General features: G+C 56.6%; 1 protein-coding gene across 4 annotated transcripts in view; it reads right to left on the bottom strand.

The window, feature by feature from the left end:
* Positions 1-3,040: 3,040 nt before the first annotated feature.
* LRSAM1 (leucine rich repeat and sterile alpha motif containing 1) overlaps positions 3,041-20,612 on the bottom strand; it is a 30,011-nt gene continuing 12,439 nt past the window's right edge. For 2 of the 4 annotated variants that reach the window (XM_051807952.1, XM_051807954.1), the window contains 17 exons: positions 19,982-20,072; positions 18,921-19,051; positions 17,894-17,923; positions 16,779-16,901; positions 15,713-15,852; positions 15,116-15,160; positions 13,994-14,064; positions 12,483-12,582; positions 11,744-11,831; positions 10,993-11,067; positions 9,428-9,508; positions 7,079-7,174; positions 6,419-6,517; positions 5,294-5,425; positions 4,793-4,874; positions 4,390-4,538; positions 3,041-3,959 (listed from right to left, as the gene is read on the bottom strand). In XM_051807952.1, coding sequence (XP_051663912.1) covers positions 3,834-3,959; positions 4,390-4,538; positions 4,793-4,874; positions 5,294-5,425; positions 6,419-6,517; positions 7,079-7,174; positions 9,428-9,508; positions 10,993-11,067; positions 11,744-11,831; positions 12,483-12,582; positions 13,994-14,064; positions 15,116-15,160; positions 15,713-15,852; positions 16,779-16,901; positions 17,894-17,923; positions 18,921-19,051; positions 19,982-20,072 — 1,659 coding nt within the window. In that variant the 3' untranslated portion in view covers positions 3,041-3,833. The remainder of the gene's footprint in view (positions 3,960-4,389; positions 4,539-4,792; positions 4,875-5,293; positions 5,426-6,418; positions 6,518-7,078; positions 7,175-9,427; positions 9,509-10,992; positions 11,068-11,743; positions 11,832-12,482; positions 12,583-13,993; positions 14,065-15,115; positions 15,161-15,712; positions 15,853-16,778; positions 16,902-17,893; positions 17,924-18,920; positions 19,052-19,981; positions 20,073-20,612) is intronic. The other 2 variants (XM_051807953.1, XM_051807956.1) reach the window with 2 other exon arrangements.

Here is a 20,612-nt window from a genome sequence, read left to right as displayed (position 1 = left end):
CTGCCTCAGCCTGGAGCTCCCGGGTTTTTTCTGGCTCAGTCTCAGGATCTGAATTAACCATGTGTGCACCTGCCTTGGGTGCAGGAAGGGCGAGGGAGCTCTGGAGCCAGCAGGCTCTGGGAGGGATGGACGTGCCAGGGCCAAGGAGGGGATGCTGCTGTCACTGTGAAGGGGCCAATTCTGATCCTGGGTGCTGAGTTCTGGTGACAGGGAGGGACCTTGCTGAGGATGTGCCCAAGAGAGAGTTGTGGGGGGAAGTTGGGGAAGAGGAGCCCCTTCTCCACAGGTGGGCCTGGTGCTCAGCCCTGCCCTGCCTGTGCTGGACTCACAGAAACACCACGGCACACGGTGCTGGGCCCACGTCTGGCTTTAATGGCTCGAGTCTCTGCGGGGCCCATCCCGGCTCCCTCGTCCCTCTGCAGGCTCTGTCCACACAGGAGAGGGCTCTTAGTTGCCTTGGAACAGTTTTCCCCCAGGGAAGCACTGCAGGACTGAGGTGCAGCCGGGGGATTTTCCACCGGGAAGTGAGTGTGGCCCCCGCCGTGTCTCCCGCCGAGCTGCTGCCGTGGGATCCGGAGGGGCCGGGAATGTCAGGAATGGAACACGAGCACGGCCAGACCCCGGGGGGGAAGGAAAGAGCTGCAGTAAGTTAATTTTTAAAGAGTCTGATGCCCCGGGGCTCGTGTGCGGGGCAGCCGAGCGTCCTGCGGGCCCCGAGTGCCCGGGCTGGATCCGGGGGTGCCGCGTCCCGAGGTATCCACGGGCTGAGCCGCCGCTGGGTCCATCGCTGGGGCTGGCTGGGGTGGGACGGGAGCCCCCCCTCCGCCATCCGCACCTACTTGAGGAAGACGAGCAGGAAGAAGGTGGAGACGATGAGCACGAGGATGCCGGCGGCGAAGCCGAGCCGCAGGTTCTCCATGGAGGCGAGCGGGGGCTGCGTGTCCAGCAGGACCCCCCGGCCCAGCAGCCCCAGCACGAAGCCGCCCGGGGCCTCGGAGCCGCGGCGGGGCCCGCAGGGGGACACGGAGCCGCTCACGGCGAAGACGGGCCCGTGGGACGGGCACATCACCTCCACGGCCACGGGCCGCCCCGAGCCTCGCCCGGAGCCCGGGAGGGCACCGCCGCCTTCCTCCCCATCCTCCTCCTCCCCGCGAGGGGTCCCCGAGGCCGGGGTGGCCCCGGGGGCACCGGGGGGCACCTCGGGCAGCAGCGTCACCATCCTGCAGAAGGGGCAGCTGACGAAGGTCACGGTGGCAGCGCGACAGACCAGCCTGCGCAGGCAGCGCCGGCACAGCGAGTGCCGGCAGGGCAGCTCCTGGGGGGGCCCCCCGGCCCCCCAATACGCCTCGTAGCAGATCCCGCACTCCCTGGCGGCCTCCGGGCCCGCTGCCATGGCTCTGAGGGCACACAGGGAACGGGGGCTCGGCCGTGTCCTTTTGAAGGCGGGGGCGGGCGGTGGCCGTGCCCAGGGTGGGGTGAGGGGGCCAGAACCACCCCCCGAACTCCAGCCCGGCCCCGGCGGGCACTGGAGCGGCACAGCGGGAACGCTCCTCCTCCACTGCCCCCAAACCCTGCTGTTCTCTGCCTTTCCATTCCCAAATCCATTGTATTCTCAACGTTCCCCAAGCACCATTTCTGTCGTTATTTTGCTGCAGGACGGGGTCAGCCGTGGGCACAAGAGCCCCGTCTCGCACCCATTTCACAACCCCTGGGGTAGGGGGTGACCCCCAACAGCACCGGCACGGCCCCCTCGGGGCTCCGGAGCCCTCCGAGGGCAGGGGATGGTTGTGCTGAGCACAGGGGGCTGCACAACTGGGGCTGGAGGAGGGCAAAGCGTGAGGATGCTTTTTTTTATTTTTTTTTTTTTAATTTTTCTGCAATCTCTGAAAACCCCCGAGCACCACCTGAGGTGACCCGGGGCATCACCGCGCGGCAGCGCCCAGGCTCCCGCGGGATGATCCAGCTGGTCTGTTCCCATCCACGGCTGACCGGGGTCGGCCCTGCCCGGGGCTGGGGACTCGTGGTGGCCCTGGGGACTCGTGGTGGCCCTGGGGACTCGTGGTTTCCCTGGGGACGAAGGGCAGCCCCGGCACTGCCGACGCGCCGGGAAGTGCTGGCGCTGGCACCTCTTTAGGGGCAGGCGGCGGACCTTGTCCTGAGCTCCTGTCACTCATTATCACCCCCAGCACGGCCCGGGGGCACGAAGGTGGTCACCGGCTGGGGCGGAGGGGGCGGTGGGAAGAGGGGGTGGCGTTGCAGCATCGCTGCTGCCGAGCAGGTCTCGCCTCTCCTCCCCCTCCATCCCGACTCGTGGGGCTCCCCGTGCGATCCCTGAGTGGGACACAGTGGGGGCTCCCTGCGGGGATGGGGCTCTGCAGAGGGTGGGTGGGACCCACCACCCTCCCGCTGCCTCGCCGTGTCTCATTCCTGGGCCAGTCTGACTCCTTCCCCCTCCCCGATCCCGGGAATGCTGAGCACCCCTCTGCCCACACACGGCCAGGCGAGGGGGCATGGGAGGGATGCGGGTGGGTGATCCCCTCCTAACCCCCTCCTGCCCTCATTCGAGCACCCCAATGCTCCCCTCCTGCACCCCAAGCACCAGCTGCTCCCACTGTGTCCCCTGGCCCGGCCCCCTGGATGTGCAGCCACAGCTCAACCTCAAGACAGAGGCTGGAAATGTCCCCAGGATGTCCCCAAGGGGCTCAGCCAGGGCCACACAGACCCGGCCCTGCTGCTGTGGCACGTCCCCAGGACAGCACAGAACACACAGTGCTGGGCACTGCCCACCCACCACCTCCACGAGGCCACACACATGAGGTGACCCCAGCACAGGGTCCAAGGTCTCCCAGTGCCTGGACCTCCCCGGGGCAGCTCTGCAGTGAGAAACTCCCTTGGAGAAGTCCAAGATCCTCCCAGTCTGACACAGAGAGGAGGAGGGTGACACCTGGACAGCTGAGCACGTGGCAGCTTCACCCGTATTCCACAGCCCCTGGATTTCAGCCATCCCCCCCTCCAGAAGGAAAAAGGCAGCAAACACCCACCAGCAGAAACCAGCTGCAGTTTAATGGCTGCTCTGGGGGAAGGGCTGAGGTGGGACTGGAATCGTGGCAGCATTTTTATACTTCAGGGTCAGGAGCAGATGCACAAAGGGGGATTGGTGCCCACTGAGGGTGATGGAGAACTCCCCCCACCCCCGTGCACAGAGGAAACGTGGATCTGTGCTGGGAGCAGCCCCAGCCCCCTGCTCAGCACCGGATTGGGGCTGTCAGGTGACAGAGACACTTTCTGCTCCAACATGATTTTTGGATGAGGGGCCTCCCTGGGCCCCTCTGGCCAGAGCAGGTCCCTCTAGTCATGGGGCTGTTCCAGACTCTCCCCTTGCACAGGGACTAGGGGTCAGGGAGCTGTGGCTGCAGCCCCAGACACGCTCCTGGGGGTCTCCGGAGCAGAACCTTTGGCATGGCAGAGGTACAAGGCACTGTCAGCACCCAGCACACAGCACGGCCCGACAGAGTCCTCCCACGGGAGATTCCCCACCTCCAGGAAACACTGACGGTGTCTCTGCTGAGCCAGGGGCCTTTCTGAAGGCAAATCCCTCTGCCAGAGAGGAGGGGCACCCAGTTCCAACCCCCAGCGCTCCCGGGCAGGCAGGAGGAGGAGGGGATTCATCCGAAGGAGCCCGAGGTGGATGCTGAGAAGCCATCGGGGAACACGGAGGATGCTGAGACTCCTGGAGCACGGGGAGGGCAGTGCTGGGCATGCTGGGCAGGGGCTGTGTGACACTGGCACGGAGCAGCGGGGGCATCACCCCGGGAAGGCGCTCCCGGCCCAGCCTACCCGCTGTGGAAGATGCGGACGCGCTGAGCGATGTCCCGGCGGCACAGGGGACACGAGAGCAGCCGCTCGCAGCAGCTCTGGCAGCAGCAGACGTGGCCGCAGGGCAGGAAAATCATCTGGGGCTGCGGGAAGAGACGCAGGAGAGGACATGGAGAGGGCTGCTGGCCCCTAACACCCATCCCAGCCCAGGGAGCTGGGGATGGCCCCGGTGTCAGAGTGGGAGGCAGAGCCCCAGAGCCCAGCTCAGCCCCGGGCTGTGCCGAGTGGGGTGACAGGACACGGGGAAGGACACGGGGCAGGGGTGGAATGACCAGCCCCATGAACACTTCCCACAGCCGCTGGATGGACAGACAGCACAGGAGCTCAGCGAGGTCCTGCCCAAGCCTGCACAGAGAGTGCTCTGTCCTCTCTCCCTCCCTCCCTGCTGCAGTGCCCGGGAGCTGGAGGGATGAGCACCCAGGCATTGCCCTGCGCACACAGAGCCAGGGGAGGTGCTGGATGCTGCCCTCACCCCACCCCTGCTCCAGCCCCAGCTGTGTCCCAGGGTCTCACCTCCTGCTCCAGGCACACAACGCACTCCGACTTCCTCTCCTCCCACTGCAGGGGTGGGGCCGTGGGGCCCTCGGGGCTCGGGGGCTCCTCCGGGGGAGCACTGGGCTCTGGGGCTGCAGGGACCTCGGTGTCCACCCCCCTCTGCAGCTCTGCAACCACAAACAGGAGGTCTGAGCACCTGGAGAGCTGCCCATGCCCACCCAGCACACGTGGGGAGGGCTGCAAGCACAGGGGTCCAAGAAATTGGGAACTCAGAGGGACCAGCTCGACAGCACAGCCCTTCCTGCCCCCTCCTCACAGAGCAGCCCTGCACAGCTCCACTGCCATCTGACCCACAGACATCTCAGGTACCTGCTGTGAGTGTAAAACATGTCAAACACAGGGAGAAGAGAACTGGGGGTACCTGGGATGGTCTTGGCCACAGCCAGGATCTCCTGAGCCCTCTTGAGGATGGCACGCTGCAGGCCAGCCTCCACCACACCGAGCTGTGGGGCAAGAGCAGGCTGTTAACTCCACAGGGGACAGGGGCTGATGGCCCTAAGGGGACACTGCAGACTCTGGGGCCTCGCTGACAAGACCCGGCCACGCAAAAGAAGCCCCTCCACCAGGCACCAAAGCCAGACAAGGGAATTCCCCGGTGCCATTTCTACTTAAAGAGCATCTGAAGGATGTCTGAAGATGCAGCCAGGCTGCAGCTCACCCTGCAAGTCCCTGGGACAGCCACTGCTCACAGGGCCAGGCCCAGAGCAGTGGGGGCAGCTCGCCCTGCTGGGAGGTGACACCCCAGAGCACCAACCCTTGTCCTGCCAGCCCTGCCGGGCACAGGGGGCTGCAGGCAAGGGCAGGGGCACTCTGTGGTGGTGTTGTTGTTGTTGTGCCACACTGTGGATCTGCTGGCTCATACCTTTTCCAGGTCACTGGCAGTCATGGTGCCAAGAGCCTCCAAGGACAGGCGGTGGTGGGCGAACACGGGCAGGTACTGCTCAGCACAGAGCTCCAGCAGCAGGGCCACCAGCTGCTGCTCCAGACCCTGCTCCTGCAAAACACAGCGTGCCCCTGAGGCCAGGCAGCAGTGTGCTCATCCCTGCCCTGCTCCAGGCATTCTGCATCCCCAACACACGAGAGCCTGAAAGCCCAACAGCTGGAGCAGCTCCAGCCCCAGGGGTTTCATGAGCACAGTTCAAAACGCTGCAGTCTGGGAGTCACAGAACACCCTGAGCTGGAAGGGACCCACAGGGATCATCCAGTCCAACCCCTGGCCCTGCACAGACACCTCAACAATCCCACCCTGTCCCTCAGAGCGTTGTTCAAACCCTCCTGGAGCTCTGGCAGCCTTGGGGCTGTGCCCACTGCCCTGGGGAGCCTGGTCAGTGCCCAACCACCCTCTGGGGGAAGAACCTTTTGCTGAGATCCAACCTGACCCTGCCCTGACACAGCTCCAGCCATTCCCTCAGGTCCTGTCAGAGGTCACAGAGAGCAGAGCTCGGAGCTGCCCCTCCTGAGGAAGCTGCAGACCATGGTGAGTCTCCCCTCATGAAGCAAAGCACCACTCTGGCAGCACCTGCTTTGCCAGCTCTGCATGGGCAGAGCTCAGATCCATCTCCCTGTGCCCACCCTGGGGGTGTTTACCAGCACAAAGTCCTGGCTCAGGCTGTAAGGGCAGGAGTTGCCACATGCAGATGGATCTGCAGGGAAATTTGGGGAGCCAAGCAGAACCATTTGGGTGTTCAGCTGGAATGAGAAGCCCTGCCTGGAGGCTACTCAGAGTCCTCTGCTGCTGGCCAGCAGTTTGAGGGTGGGACAGCAGCTCCTGCTGGGAACACTGAGCTGTTGGCTCTGTACAGATGGGCAGCCCCATCCTCTCCAGGGGCAGGAATGAGGGAGCTCAGAGCCCCATGGGCAGCCCGGGGGCTGTGTGAGGGGTCTGGGCCCTGCTCCCAGGGGGACATGTGGGCTCAGGGGCTGCCCTTGCTCCCCCCTCAATTCAGAGAGAGCACAACCACAGTGGGAGCAGTGACAGCAGCAGCACCTGGAGTTTCAGGGAGAGGGGCTTCTGGTTCAGCAGGCGCTGGTACTGGATCAGCCAGTAGTTCTCCTGCTTGGTTTCACTCTTTGCCTCCATTTCCAGCTGAAAAACAAATTCATTCATTCAACAGCCTGAGGGAACATGGCCAGGGGGGTTTAGGGAAGCTGGAGTTGGATGTGCAGGAGGGGAACCCACGGCCTGGGCTGTGCAGGGCCCAGCCAGAGCCCTGTGAGGGGAAATGGGCACTTCTGGCCTTTGCAGGCTGGTCCCACTTTGATCCCCCCCAGCCAGTCAAAACGTGCATCCCCCCACTCCCTTTGCCCCAGACATTGGGCTCCCAAAGCTCAGGAGAGCCTGGTGTCTGCAGGATTGCAGGAACACAGGCAGGGAGGGCCCTTGTGGGATTGTGCTCATCCCCCTGACAGCAGCCTTTCCTGACAGGGGACACTGATGATAATGGTGCCTCATGCTGCACCAGGGAGTGGTGCTGTGCCCCCCAGGACTCACATTAGGACTTTCTGGAACTGAATTGGCCTCTGGATCTGGACACAGCCTGCAGAGCCCTGCTCTGCTCCCCTTTACTCCCACACTGACCTGGGGACTCTTCCTGCAGCCAACCCAAACACCTCCCCATCTACAGCACCTAAGGAGGGGCTTCATTACCAGGATTTGTTGCAGTTCTTCCTCCCTCTGCTTCTTCTCCTTGAGCAGCTGTTCCAGCAGGCAGCCGAGTGCCTGGCGCTGCTCCGCCACCGCCTCCTGCAACGGGAGGGCTCTGGCACCCACATGTCCCACCACGGGGCTGCCACCCTGCCCCTGCCCAGCACAGCACTTACCAGACCCAAACCAGGCACTGTGGGTGTGGAATCCCTGTGCTCCACAGCCTGGATCCTCTCCCAGCAGCTGGCACAGCAGAGCTGAGCTGAGCCCCTTCCCTTCAGTCCTGCACTACCCTGTACCTGGCAGTGCCACCCCCAGCACACCCTGGGCACCCCAGCCCACAGCAGCTGCAGCAACTCCAAATCACTCCATCAGAAGTTCAGCCAAAGGCACTGCAAGTGTTCATGGTCCCACTGCCTGGAATCATGGAATCCCAGACTGGTTTGTGTTGGAAAGGACCTTAAAGCTCATTCATTCCACCCCCTGCCATGGGCAGGGACACCTTCCACCAGACCAGGTTGCTCCCAGCCCAGTCCAACCTGTCCTGGTCTGAGAAAGACCACATGAAAGTAGGTCTAGAAGCCTGCAGGTAAGGACAGGTAAGGTGGGAACCTCCCCATGCCTTTGGGGAGCTTCCTTTCCCTGGGGTCTCACCCCAAGCACCAACAGGTCCCAGGGCCAGGTCAGGCATCCCTGGAGCCACACCCTGGCAATGGAGAGGTTGGTGGGCTTGGGAATGTCCAGCCATGGGGCACCTTGCATGGCTCAGTCCCAGCTCACTCACACCTGCCAGGAGGATCATTCCCAGTGCTCATCAGCCACAAGGACTCGGATGTCCATGGACAGAGGGACAAGGATAGAAACTGAAGTTTGGGGAAACCTTCATGGATCATAGAATCCTGGAATGGTTTGGTTGGAAGGGACCTTAAAGCTCATTCGTTCCACCCCTGCCATGGGCAGGGACACCTTCCACTAGCCCAGGTTGCTCCAAGCCCTGTCCAGCTGGGATCAGCACCTGGACCCTGCACAGGGACAAGATCCTGTTGGACAGAGGAACACCTGCCTGTCACAGGCCAAACCCACCACCAGGTGACCAGAAACACTTTGCCCTGATGGGGGCAGGAGGCATCAGGACCTCCACAGAAGGGAGAGGGACAACTGGTGACCACTGGGAGCTGTTCCAGTCCCTTCAGCCTTGGGGTGCCCTCCCTGCTCACGGGATCCTCCCACAGACCTGTGCCAGCCCTTCCCCAGGATGTCTCTGTTCTTCCCAAACATCTATCAAGGTCATTACTAAAGCACCTTATCCCGGGATGAAGCACCTGGTTCTGCACCTGGCTGCAGAAAAGCTTCTGCCAAAGCACTTCTGGGCACTGCCCGTGCCCTGGGGGATCAACCCCAGCAGGGCCCCTTTGGCTGCAGACCACCAAGGGCAGGGGGATCTGGAGACATCCAGGTGTCCCTGCCTCAGTTCTTGGCTCCCAGTGCTGAAGCTGCAGGTGGGTACCTGGGCAGAGTTGTTTCCTGCAGCTCCTGTGTTCACCAGTCACACAACCCTGGTCTCACCTGAATTACACCTGCCTGGGCCTCCCTGGTCTGCCCTGCACGAACTCTGGGTGGTCCTTCACCCTGTGCCCCCCAACACCACAGAGGAGCTGTGTGAGGTCAGGCAGCACAACCCAAATCTTACCCCTGAAGGGCCCAGCACCAGGCTCAGGGGCAATCCTGCCTCGGGTCAGCACTTCCCATGCTGTGTGCCCTGCTCTGGGAAAGGACATGGCCTTGGTACTGACTTGGGGCTGACTGAACAGGTGACCTGGCCTGGCACAGGGCACACAGAAGAAAACAAGTGATGCAAAGGCATCGTAGCAAAATTTAAAGCCAAGCTGCTTAAGCTAAACCTGACATTGCTCAGTGTGTGACTGCTGATGGAGGCAGCCCATCAAATGGTGGGGTGGTGGGCAGAGCCCAGGAGAAAAGGCTTAGGAATGAAGGGGGGAGCTGGAGCCATCACTGGCAGGTATTTAAAACCAAAACACAGCACAATGTAAAAGGACATGTGATGCACAGCAGGCAGGTGTTCTGGGGACAGCCAACAACTGGATCACAAACTCCTTCCCCACCCAGCACATTGGGAACTGCCCATCCCTGTCAGGGCTCCTCTGTCTCTCCCCTGGAAAAGCACTGGGATGTTTGGGAGCAGAAGCACAAAGAGGGGTTGGTGCTGTCCTGGGGGGAAGTACCTTCTGACTAAGCACAAAACCACCTGGAAGCTGCAAGGAGCAAAGGAAGCAGTGGAGCTGTGGCAATCCCAGAGCAGAGGGTGGGGGGCAGCCCCAGAGCCCCACGTACCTGCAGCGTCTCTGTGTCCAGTTCTTGCCTCTTTAACTCCAGCTGTGTCAGCTGCAATAACTCTGTTTCTATTAATTTAATCTAAACAGAAGATGAAACATTTTTTACTGACATTGGAAATTACTTTAATTTATGCTCTTTCAAAATGAGGTCTGACTGGTGCCCTGGCAGGGGTGGCACTGCAGAGGCTGGGGGGAGCTGCTCATGCCCCTCAGTGATGTGTGTGCTCAGGGTCACTCTTCCTTTGCCTGAGGAACTGTGTCCCCCACTCTCTAATTGTCTCTCTACTCTAAACACCTTCTGTTCAAGTCTAGAACCAGTTTGTGCACCCAAACCTTTGCAGCCACTCTGGAAGGCAGAGTCAGAGCCCTGCCAGCACCAAAGCTCAAACTGCAGATTCCTGGGGCAAGGCCCTGTTTCCAGATGCTCCAGCAATCCCATAATGATACCTGCTCTTCCAGGAGGGACAATTGGGACACAGAGAGGTGGAGTGAGTTGCAGTGAGTTGCCCAAGATCCCAGAGCAAAGCCAAGATGAGAGCCCAGCTCACCCACCTGCCAGGCCATCGACTGTCCCCAGGCCACCAACACCTGTCACCGACCACAGAGTTCCCTGGTCCTGGGGCTCTGCCCCTTCCCTGCCCCTGCAGCACCTCCAGGGTGGGCTGGCTCCAAGGGTGAAAGGTTCCTTGCTATCAAGGAACAAATCTCTTCTGTCTACAGAGCAAGTGGGATCAGACTGAAGGGCTCTTGTGGGTGAGCTCAGGTGAGGATGGAGAGTTTTCACTCGTCTCCTGGGTGTGGTCTGTGCACAGTTCAGGGGCTTCCAGCAGAGATTGGTCACTGGGTGACTAAAAATATCCAAGCTCTTAAGATTATCCACCAAATCTTGACTTGAGACTTCTCTGCTAGTGTCTGATGAGGAGAGGGAAGATTCTGGAGCACTGTGTCAGAAACCAGCAACCCACCTTCCTGCATCATCCACTGCTACCTTCCCACCTTCCCACCTTCCTGCATCATCCAGTGCTAATTTCTCCACCAGCTCCTGCTCTTACCCCCAACTATAGCATTGCACATTCTGCAGAATGGAGCTCACAAACAGGCTGAGAATGGGAAAGAAAAGGTGAACTTATGGCCCAAGGAGCAGTTCTGATGTGCTGGATGGAGATGCAGTGGACTCATGTGCAAACAGCAGCCCTGCCAAGCACACAGCCCAAAAGAAATCATAGTTGCAATTGCAGATCACCCCCCAGAGCCAGTGCAGGTCTGTCCTCTAGTGACAGCTCTCCAGGGCTTCACCCACCAGTGCTGAGGTGACTGACTGCAGCAATGGCAATGCCACCACCTCCAGGAATCTAAAACCTGCTTTGACACTCCCTCCCTCAGAGCTGGGAGAGTGGAGTTAAACCAACACTGCCCAACTCTCCACTCCAGAGCTCTCAGCAACACCAGAGCCCTTCATGTCCTGCAGACCCTGCTCTGTGCTCACAGCACTTTGCTCTTCCTCACGAGGGTCTCACTGAACAGCTGAGGATCTGGTTGCTCTTTCCTCTGTTGCTGACTCACCTGGTTCCTGATCTGCCTGTGCATAAGATCCTTCTTCACCTGGAGAGCTTCAAAGGCAGCTTTCTGCATCTCAATCTACAGGACAGGCAAAATCCTGCTCAGTGAGGTGGTTCATGCAGTTGCTAATGGGCTCAGAAACTGCTGCCTGCCAGGGACTCAGGTGCTTGGGCAAGCAGTGCTTGCTCTGGGCAAGTGTCCTGTGACCATGACTGAGAGCCCAGAGTCCCAACAGGTAAAACCCACCTTACAGACACACAGAGAAATGTTCATGTTCTTCAAACACACATCTGGAATGCTCTGTATGACCCCCACCTCCCCCCTTCAGCAGCACTGAGCCCCCAGGCTGTGCCACAGGGTTGCCAAGGCTGCCCAGCACTTCTGAAAACTGAGCTTTGGAAATGCTTCCTGTGGGCAGCTTGTCCCAAACCACCCAGGAAACCAGCCAAAAGACAGGACTTCTGTCTCAAAATCCTCTCTATCAATCATCAGAACAATTTTGTTTCCCGTGGTCTGTGCTTCTGTTTTTTCTAAAAATTTGCTGCCCAGTTAAAAAATAAAACCATTTTTCCTTCAGCCGCCCACGTGAATTTGTTAGGACACCAGAGATTCTTAAAGTTTAGCATGAAGGCTTAAATAAAATAACTTTTCATGCAGCCCAGCCACTGCTGCTCCTGTGACCCACTGTGGATGCTGCTTTCACATGCAGTTGTTTCCCATCAACCCCTCATGAGCAGTTTGCTCCCTTCCCTACCTGCTGCAGGATCTGACTGACAGCTTTGTTCTGATCCAGCTGTTGCCAGTCCAGGATTTGCTGGAACTTCTGATCCATCTCAGCTAGGCTGCAAGGAGATGGAGTTAATGCTGGGCCTGGGACTCTTGGGGCAAACCAGAGGAAAAGCAGGCAATGGGGAGTGCAGGTGGAGAATGTGTTACTGAATGTAAGGACTGCATAGCTGAAGGCCACAGATTTAACACCTCCTTCCCTGCACCCACACAGGCCCTGGGGGGCAGGTCACAGGCTCACAAGGTTGTTTCTGTTCAATGCCAGATGCTGCCAGATTAAATTTCTCACCTTGTTGTAAACAGAGGGAATGCTCTCAGTACCTACAGCAGCACAAGTCCTACATGGATACACACAGCAGCCTTGAGGCAGCCTGGGAGGTGAGCAAAGGAGCTCTGAGCTGCAGTTTGGCACTGAACTGCCTCTCAAAACAGGAAGATGACTTGTCTAATTCCACCCTCCACATTTAGCAGAATGTAGAAAACAAAATACACAGTGTAGAGAGTGGCAGTTCACCCAAAGTGTGATGAACGTGCACATTCCTGTCACTGGAAGGGGGTTCATTTAGGTGAGTCTGACAGTGTGTTTAACTGTATTATCACATGCTGTTACACCTGTCCTGACACATTCCAGAGGCTACAGGAGCTCCTGGGGTATATATGGGAAAGAGCCTTAACAAGAGCACCCCCAGCCCCAGCCACCCCTGTACCTGGAGCAGGCCTGGCTGACGAGGTCTTGCCGACGAGACTCGTAGGTCACTTGGAGGAGCTTGTTCTTGTAGGTCTCAGCCAGCATTTGCTGCATGGCAGCTGGGGACAGAAGGGCTGTCAGTGCCTGCCTGGGGTGGGTGTCCAGGATGGGCACTCACTGCCAATTAACAGAGCCCCTCTCTCATTGCAACCTGCCCTTGCTGCTCCTGTTTCATTCGCCTCAGAGCAGACCCATCCAGCTGCAAGAATCGTGGCTATTTATTGTGAAATTAGCTGAGGGAACTCCACTCTGCCTCTGCTTGCATCTCTTCAGAGCTCAGTGGAGCCCAGTCACTGCCTCCCAACCCTCAGACCACAGAATCACAGAATCTCCTGGGAAGTAGGAAGGGACACCCAAGGATCATCCAGTCCAACCCCTGGCCCTGCACAGACACCCCAACAATCCCACCCTGTCCCTCAGAGCGTTGTCCAAACCCTCCTGGAGCTCTGGCAGCCTTGGGGCTGTGCCCACTGCCCTGGGGAGCCTGGGCAGTGCCAACCACCCTCTGGGGGAAGAACCTTTTCCTGAGATCCAACCTGAGCCTGCCCTGACACAGCTCCAGCCATTCCCTGGGTCCTGTCCCTGCTCACAGAGAGAAGGGAGCAGTTGGGTTGTAGCTCTGCTGTGCCACTGCCAGTCACCCATCCTTGGGGTGCCCCTTTTCCCTTGCACCCTGTTCATGGTCAGCATGAGCAGAAAAGGCTCCTCAGCACCATTCTTGTTCCCCAGACACGAACCTGGTGGGTTCACATCTGTTGGGCACCTCTGCAATAAGAAGCACTTTGTGTGTTAAATCCAGTCTCACCAGCTCCTCTGGTGACAGGCTGTGGCTACAGTGAGCATGGCTTGTACCTCCAGGAGAACCAGCAGTGAGCTGCAGGTGGAAGCCATGGGTCAGCTCTGCCCCATTGCACCGAGGACCACATCAGAATGAGTGTGTGACAGCACAATGTGTGTGTGCCAGAACATCTCCCAGGTGGGTGTCACCCATCCAGTGCTTCTCCAGAGGAACCAGGTCTTTCACAGTATCACAAAATTGTTAAGGTTGGAAATGACCATTAAGATCCTCAAGTCCAACCATCAGCATCACCACCATGTCCAGCACTAATCCATGTCCTCAGGTGCTGCATCCACATGTTTTCTGAACACCTCCAGGGATGGTGACTCCACCACTGCCCTGCACAGCCTGTGCCAATGCTGGACAACCTTTTCCATGAAAAAAAAAGTTCCTAATATCCAACCTAAACCTCCCCTGGTGCAACTTGAGGCCGTTTCCTCTCCTCCTGTCCCTTGTTCCCTGGGAGCAGAGCCCGACCTCCCCGGCTCCCCCCTCCTGTCAGGGAGTTGTAGAAAGCAAGAAGGTCCCCTCTGAGCCTCCTTTTCTCCAGGCTGAGCCCCCCCAGCTCCCTCAGCTGCTCCTGGTGCTCCAGAGCCTTCACTTCACCACCCCAAAGACTTGTCAGGACTCACAGGCCACTTCCCGTCTGCGCAGCTGCTCCGTCTCCTCCTGGGTTATTGCCATCAGCTGCTCCATCCTAATCCTGCCCAACAAACAGCAACAGTTCAGCCACTCCTTCAGACAAGCCCTTCTCCCCCACCCACCCAGCTCAGAGCCTCCAGGCTGGGCAGGTTTGCCCTGCCACCAGCTCAGGGAAGCTGGGCTTAGCAGGGACACCAAAGCCTGGGTGATTTTTTGGTGAGGAACCTCTGAGTTTATGGGAGACAACATAAATTTTGCTCAAAACCATGGGGACAATGGCTTTAGACAAGAGAGCTGGTCTTTCTGAAAGACAGAACATCCACACAGCATGCACACACTCTCCCCAAACACAGTGCCAGTCCTTGGCTTTCCTTTCTCCTGAGGCAGGATGAGCCCTTCCCAGCTGGCCCAAGTGAGCAGTGCCACTGCCTGGCCTCCCTCCTCACCACCCCATCCTTGTCCCAGCACACAAACACACACAGAGGTCAGGAGCTGGTGTGGTTGGAGAGCAATCTGACACACACACTGGGTGGTTTTCATCCAGGTCACTGGGCCCAGCACAGTTGGCTGCGGGGAGGGGGCAGCTCCAGGCAGGGCAGAGCTGGGGACAATCACTTTGGGTGGCAGAGTTGGCTCAGAGTGTTGGCTGAGTGGCAACCTGGTCTAGTGGAAGGTGTCCCTGCCCATGGCAGGGGATTGAAACAAGATGAGCTTTAAGGTCCCTTCCAACCCAAATCAGTCAGGGATTCCATGATTCCATTCCTCCCAGCCTGGACACATTACTGGACCATCCTCATAACTGCCTTGCTTTCCAACAGATGTAGGATCTCTGTTAGCCCTTGACATTGGAATACAGGGTTTTGTTCCCAAACTCCTCATCTAGGACCATTCAGAGATGAAAAAGAGGTAAAATCACCATGTCATTGGGTTTGACAGACTGGGTAAGACCAGGCACATCTAGTCAGGTGTCTTGTCTCCAACCAGCTGCAGGTATGAGAAGAACCTCCCCTTACTTAGGGTGGATTCAGATTGGTGGCTGAAAGAAAGCTCCCAACCCTCTTTTCCCAGCTCCTTGTCCCTTTTCTACAAGAGCTTGTTTCAAGGGGACTCACCTCTCATTCTCCAAGGACTTCAGAATGTCTGAACTTTGTTTCTGCCTGTAAAAAAAGATAAAACAAGAGGTGTTCATCAAGCTGAGCGGGACATCCTGGTTCCCCAGAAGGCAGAATCACAGAGCCATAGAATATCCTGAGTTGGAAGGGACTCACAAGGACCATCCAACTCCTGGCCATGCACAGAACAGCCCCAACAATCCCACCATGTGCCTGAGAGAAAACAACTTTGGTCCCATGCACAGCAGAGCAGTTTTCTGCAGGCTGGGCACCTCACAACAGCACCAGCCATATGGAGATCCAGCAGATACAGGCAGTGGCACCCTAAAACACCTCACATTTGCACCTTTCATGAGGAATTCAAATTCCTTCCACAGCACTGCAAAATTCCAACATCACACATGTGTGAAACAGGTTTTTTAAGGTGCAAATTCCTCTTGCTTTAAGTGGGACTTTGGCACTCCAAGATCTAAAGCACCTTTTCCAGACATCGATCCTGATCAGCTCCGAAACACTCAGAAAGGGCCAGATGAACCACTCAGAACGGGACAAAACCACCTGAGCCCCCCAGGGACAGTGAGCAGGGCAAGAGCCCACCTCTGGTTGTCCTCCAGCAGCTTGTGGATCCTGCTGGCAATGCCCTGCTCCGTGAGCTTCAGCTGCTGCAGCAGCTTCAGGCGCTCGCCCTCCAGATAGCGCTGGTGCTTGGTGAGCCCCTCCTCCAGCCTCTGCTGGTCCTACCAGAGCAAACAGGGACAAAGGGGGGGGTTTAGGGACAGCAGTGGCTGTTGTGGCAGGATAACCCCATAAGACCTAAAATGCAATCAGAGAATGCAAGCAGTGCCAGCTCTCTGGGGTGAGTCACTGGTGGTGCCACGGTGCTGGTTTGGGTGTTAAATTGTGCTAAAACCAGCCTGGGTCACCAAACCCCAAACACACACCCTGCTCTTTGAAGTTGGATGTTAACAGATGAGCTGGGAGCTGGCCTGGGAATTTGTGACCAGCAGTCAATCACTTTATGCTATAAAAGCCCAGTCCCCCTTCATACAGTCAGGTTCTTCTGACATAACCCTTCTTGGGTGTGTGTGGAGATTCCTCTCTTGGTGGGCATTCTCCTGGGTGCCCAAGGACACTCCTCAAGGCTGAGGGAAAGAGATCTCCCCACAAGTGTTCATCTGGGTGAGTTACATCAAATCTCTACTTAATAATTATTTCTTTTTGCCAGCTTTAATATAATTGCTTCAATAATTGCTTCAATATAGTGCACTGTCCTATCTTGTACTGCACTACTAGTAGTTTTACAGTTTTTATTGTGTAGTAAATAATTCTGATTAAGATCTTCTGTCTGATCATTTGTAATAATTAAATGATTCATTTAATATACATATTCTCATTTTGCCAATCAATAAAACCTGCAGAACAAAAGTGGTTCAATCACACCTCTCTAATTCCTTAAATTCAAACCACTGACGTAATCCAAGGCTAAGACTGGATCCAGCCACCCCCAGGCTCCTCTCTGAGAAGGGGTTTAGAAAGCCAGGGAGTCCTTTCTGCACCTTGTGACTCGAGGGCAGGACTTCTTTAATAAATTCTTTAATAAATGTCTAAGCCTTCCACTCCCCCCACGACAGGGGTCCTGTGCAGGGCTCCCAGGCAGACCCACCTCCCTCACTGTCTGCAGCATCTCATCCTTCTGGCTGTGGAGCTGCTGGACCAGCAGGGCGTGTTCCCTCTGCCCCATGTCCAGGCGCCGCTCGAATTCCAGCTTCTCCTGCATCTTTTGTTCCTGAGAGGAACAAGGAGAAAGATGAGTGGCAAGAATCAGAAGGCTGCTGGCTCTGGTCCTTCCCAAGTGAGAACATGCTCTGGCAAAAACACCAACCAAGGCACAGCAAAAGGAAGGGAAGCCAAATGGCAAACAGGAGGCTTGAGTAGGGAATGGAAACATTCTCCCCTTAGGAACCCAAAAATTACAGAGAAGCTGCTGCTCTCTTTAGGAGTCTCCAAACTCCTCACAACTCATTTCATCACCAGGAAGCTGAAGTCCCTGGGCATCCACTGATACTGAAACAGCCAATACAAACCCCTGGAGGGAAGCCCAGAATGAAGGTGGGGTTCAGTTCCAGATGGGAACAGGACTCCCTTGTTTGAGGGAAGCTGCTCGAGCCAAAGGCAGCAATGAACTGCAAGGCAGGAGCTTCTGATTCTTTCAAAGGGAGCCTTGCCCAGGGGAAGAGACAAAGACAGGGAAACAGGAACCAACTAAAAATGCAGCCAGGTGAGGGGAATGGAGGACAGAAACAAGGAAGGCTGGGAGAGTGCAGGAAGGGTGGCACTGTGAGCCAAAGGGACCGGGTGGGAGTGGTCCCCAAACTCCAGGGAGGGGCTGGAGTTTGGGGCAGGGATGTACTGAGCAGCCTGTGCTCACACACATCTGCCCACCCCATGGGAGAAACAGCTGAGCTTCCAGCCCAGAAAGGCAAGAAAAAGCCACCTGGTGTGAAAGCCCCTGGATCCAGCTCTGCAGCCTGATTTCAGCTGGAGCTGCTCAATCACAGGGGGGACAGCAACACCTCAGCTCTGTGTGTCACACCAGGCAGGCACAGATTCCCCCCTGCTCCCACTTGTCTCCTGCTGTGACAAGTGAGCAGCTTTGGGGGTTTATGCAAGAACTCAGATCTCAAAACCCTCAGTTTTGGCTGAGAAACCAGATAAAGAGATGGAAAACAGAAAGCAGAAGCAGACTCAGACAGAGTATTTGCAGGCATTCATCCTTACCTTCCTCTTCTCATACTCCGAGAATTTGTTCTGAAAAATAAGCAATATCAGCAGACATTTATTCCCCAGAGGACTTTTTCTGCAGGTATTATTAACCCTCATTCCATCTTCCCCTAACTGAGTAAAGACATCCACCACAGGCACTGGAGCATAAGCCCAAAGTCAGTCACTGAGGCTTCTCCAGGGACAAAGACATTGGCTCTGTACTTGCCAAAGAGCACAGAATTAGCAGAGTTCCCACAGTTATTGGCCCAGCCTCACCTTCCCCAGGGAGGGGAACATGTCCAGCACTTGGCTGGGAATCACAAGGTTCTTCTGCAGTTTGCTGTCCCCCCAAAATTACAAGTGTTACCACCCTGCACATCCATGTCACTCACACTGTCACCCCTGTCCCTTCACTGCATTGTGGCTTCCAAGGATGGATTCAGTTCTTTGGGATGTGTCTTCCAGGAGTCAGTGTGGTGACACCACCCCCAGCTCAGGAAGGAGATGAGCCATCCCCACACACAGACTGCTGTGCCTGGATGCCTTCTTGATCCCAAAAGACACATTTCATGCAGATGTACAGACATTCTGCATTTAGCAGCACAGTCGATAATTCTGTTTAACCTCACCCAGTTTCCTGGAGCCTGTGGATATTTCTATCTGTGAACAGGGTATATTTTTTCACCCTAAATCTTGGAAGGAAAACAGGAAGCCTTAACCATAAATCTTGAGCACTCAGTAATCCATCACTTGCAGAACTGGAGTTGTCATATCAAATGCAGATTTTTGGAAATGCTGCTTGAGATTCCTACAGAATTCCAGTTTTCTATTTTGTAAATCCAGAAGTTTGCCCAGGCTGTGAGCTCTGCAATACAGCACCTCCTATGTGTGGATAAATATCTTCAGACTCCTAATATTTTTGTTAAATGGAGTGTCTTAAAGTGAAAGGGATGATGTGCCAAGTGCTGTGAGATCCAGTGATGGAGCACAGAGACAAATCCCAAACCCTCTCACACAAATTCACACACAGTGGGAGCCTCACCTGCCACTCCCTCGCCTCCTGCAGGTATTCATGCACTGTCCTGTCCACCCCATCCACTGAGGATCCTCTTCCATTGTCCTCCAGCTCGGGAATCAGATACTGGGAGGGAGGGTAGTAGGCAATTCCACACTCTGGAAGGTATCAGGCACAAGATAAGAACCTTTAGTGCTTAAAGACCTCCTTGGCAGCATGGCCAGGGCTGGCTGGGGTGTGAGACTGCTTCCAGCAGTGCCTCCTCTCCTCACACACCAACCAGCACCCAGCACAGCTCCTCCAGCTCAGGCAGGATGAACAAGGAGCTCTGGGAGGGGATTGTGGCACTCCAGTCCCACCAGGAGAAGGTTCAAAGCTGACCTGCTCAGAGAGAAACATGTCCTGCACACAGGTACAGGCCTGGTGACTTCTGCAGGGCTGCAAATGTTACTGCCCAGACCAAAATAACTGTCCTGTTGTTTCAGGGAATATCCCAATATGCAGCACCCACTTTCCCTGTATAAAACCTCCACCAAACCTCCCTGCCTGTATTAAACACAGTGTTTACAAACTCACAGTCCATTATCTTTGCCCTTTGAGTTTTCCATCGGGTTTCATCACTCTCATAACAACCCATCAGTCTGCAGTCCCACATCCTTCCTCTTGGAAAATGAGGGTAGAAAGGACCTTGAGTGAATACTGAGTATCTCTGCCTGTCCCAAGGCAGTGATATGTGGACAATGCCTAATCCTCCCACTGGAGAAAATCCAAATGAGAAAAAAAACAAACCACTGGGAAATGCACTGACTTCTTTTGGTCACTGAGACAGTCTGACCCAGCTACTCTGATGTTTGAATATTTCAGTGTGGCAGAGCAGCAGGGCTCAAGGGAGAACTGTTGTGCTGTTTGCCAGCAAAGACAGGTCACTGAGCAGCCTGTCAGGTGTGCAGGGCACCAGGAACCACCCCAGGCAGGGCCCACACAACCTGTGTCCTTCCCAAACACCATCTTTGAACACCCCACAGCACCTGGTCAGAGCCAGCCCGGGCCCCCAACCCTCACCCCACCCACGGGTGCTCCTTGCTCACCTTTGCAGAGGAACTGCTGGATGGCCTCTGTGCCTGCACTGCAGATCTCAGGGGATGGGTAGGTCATGGAAGAGGCATCCAGGGTCAGGGTCTCCAAAAGAGAACACACAGAGCTCCAGGTTATTCTGGTGGCCCAGCCAGAGTCCAACTACAATTCTCCTTGCAGCTCCCCAAATTTCACTTAGAGTGATAACTTCATGTTACCCTAAATCCTGACATAAACATGAGGTTGTATTGAATTCCCCCTGGGTATCTGACACCCTTCAGAGGTGGCTCTGCTGTCCCTTTTTTGGGAGCTTCTCAGCTGGCCTTTCAGTGGAACATTCCCCTCCTACAGATGCTGGTACTTCATGTTTAGGTACCAACCACAGACATTTTCTCCCCCATTTCAGAGAGCTGGAGCCCTTCAGGATGACACCTGGAAGGGGTGGTGACACAAGGGCACGGAGAGAAGATGAGTCCCATAAACAATAAGGGGAAGGGCCACTTGTTTCATCCTACCATGGCCACCAAAAGGACCTAAGGATGCCTCCTGTAGAGAAGGGCATGGCAGGAAGGCCTAGAAAGGAACTCCTTTACCAAGCACAGGGGGCAAAGCTGCACAGATCCCTCAACTCAGAGACTGTCCACG

Source organism: Manacus candei, unplaced genomic scaffold, assembly GCF_025592945.1.
Source record: "Manacus candei isolate 608988 ecotype Guabito, Panama unplaced genomic scaffold, ASM2559294v1 h1tg000071l, whole genome shotgun sequence".
NCBI classification, from domain to species: Eukaryota; Metazoa; Chordata; class Aves; order Passeriformes; family Pipridae; genus Manacus; species Manacus candei.
The sequence above is the reverse complement of the archived record's forward strand: the minus strand, read 5'-3'. Positions and strand labels throughout refer to the sequence as shown.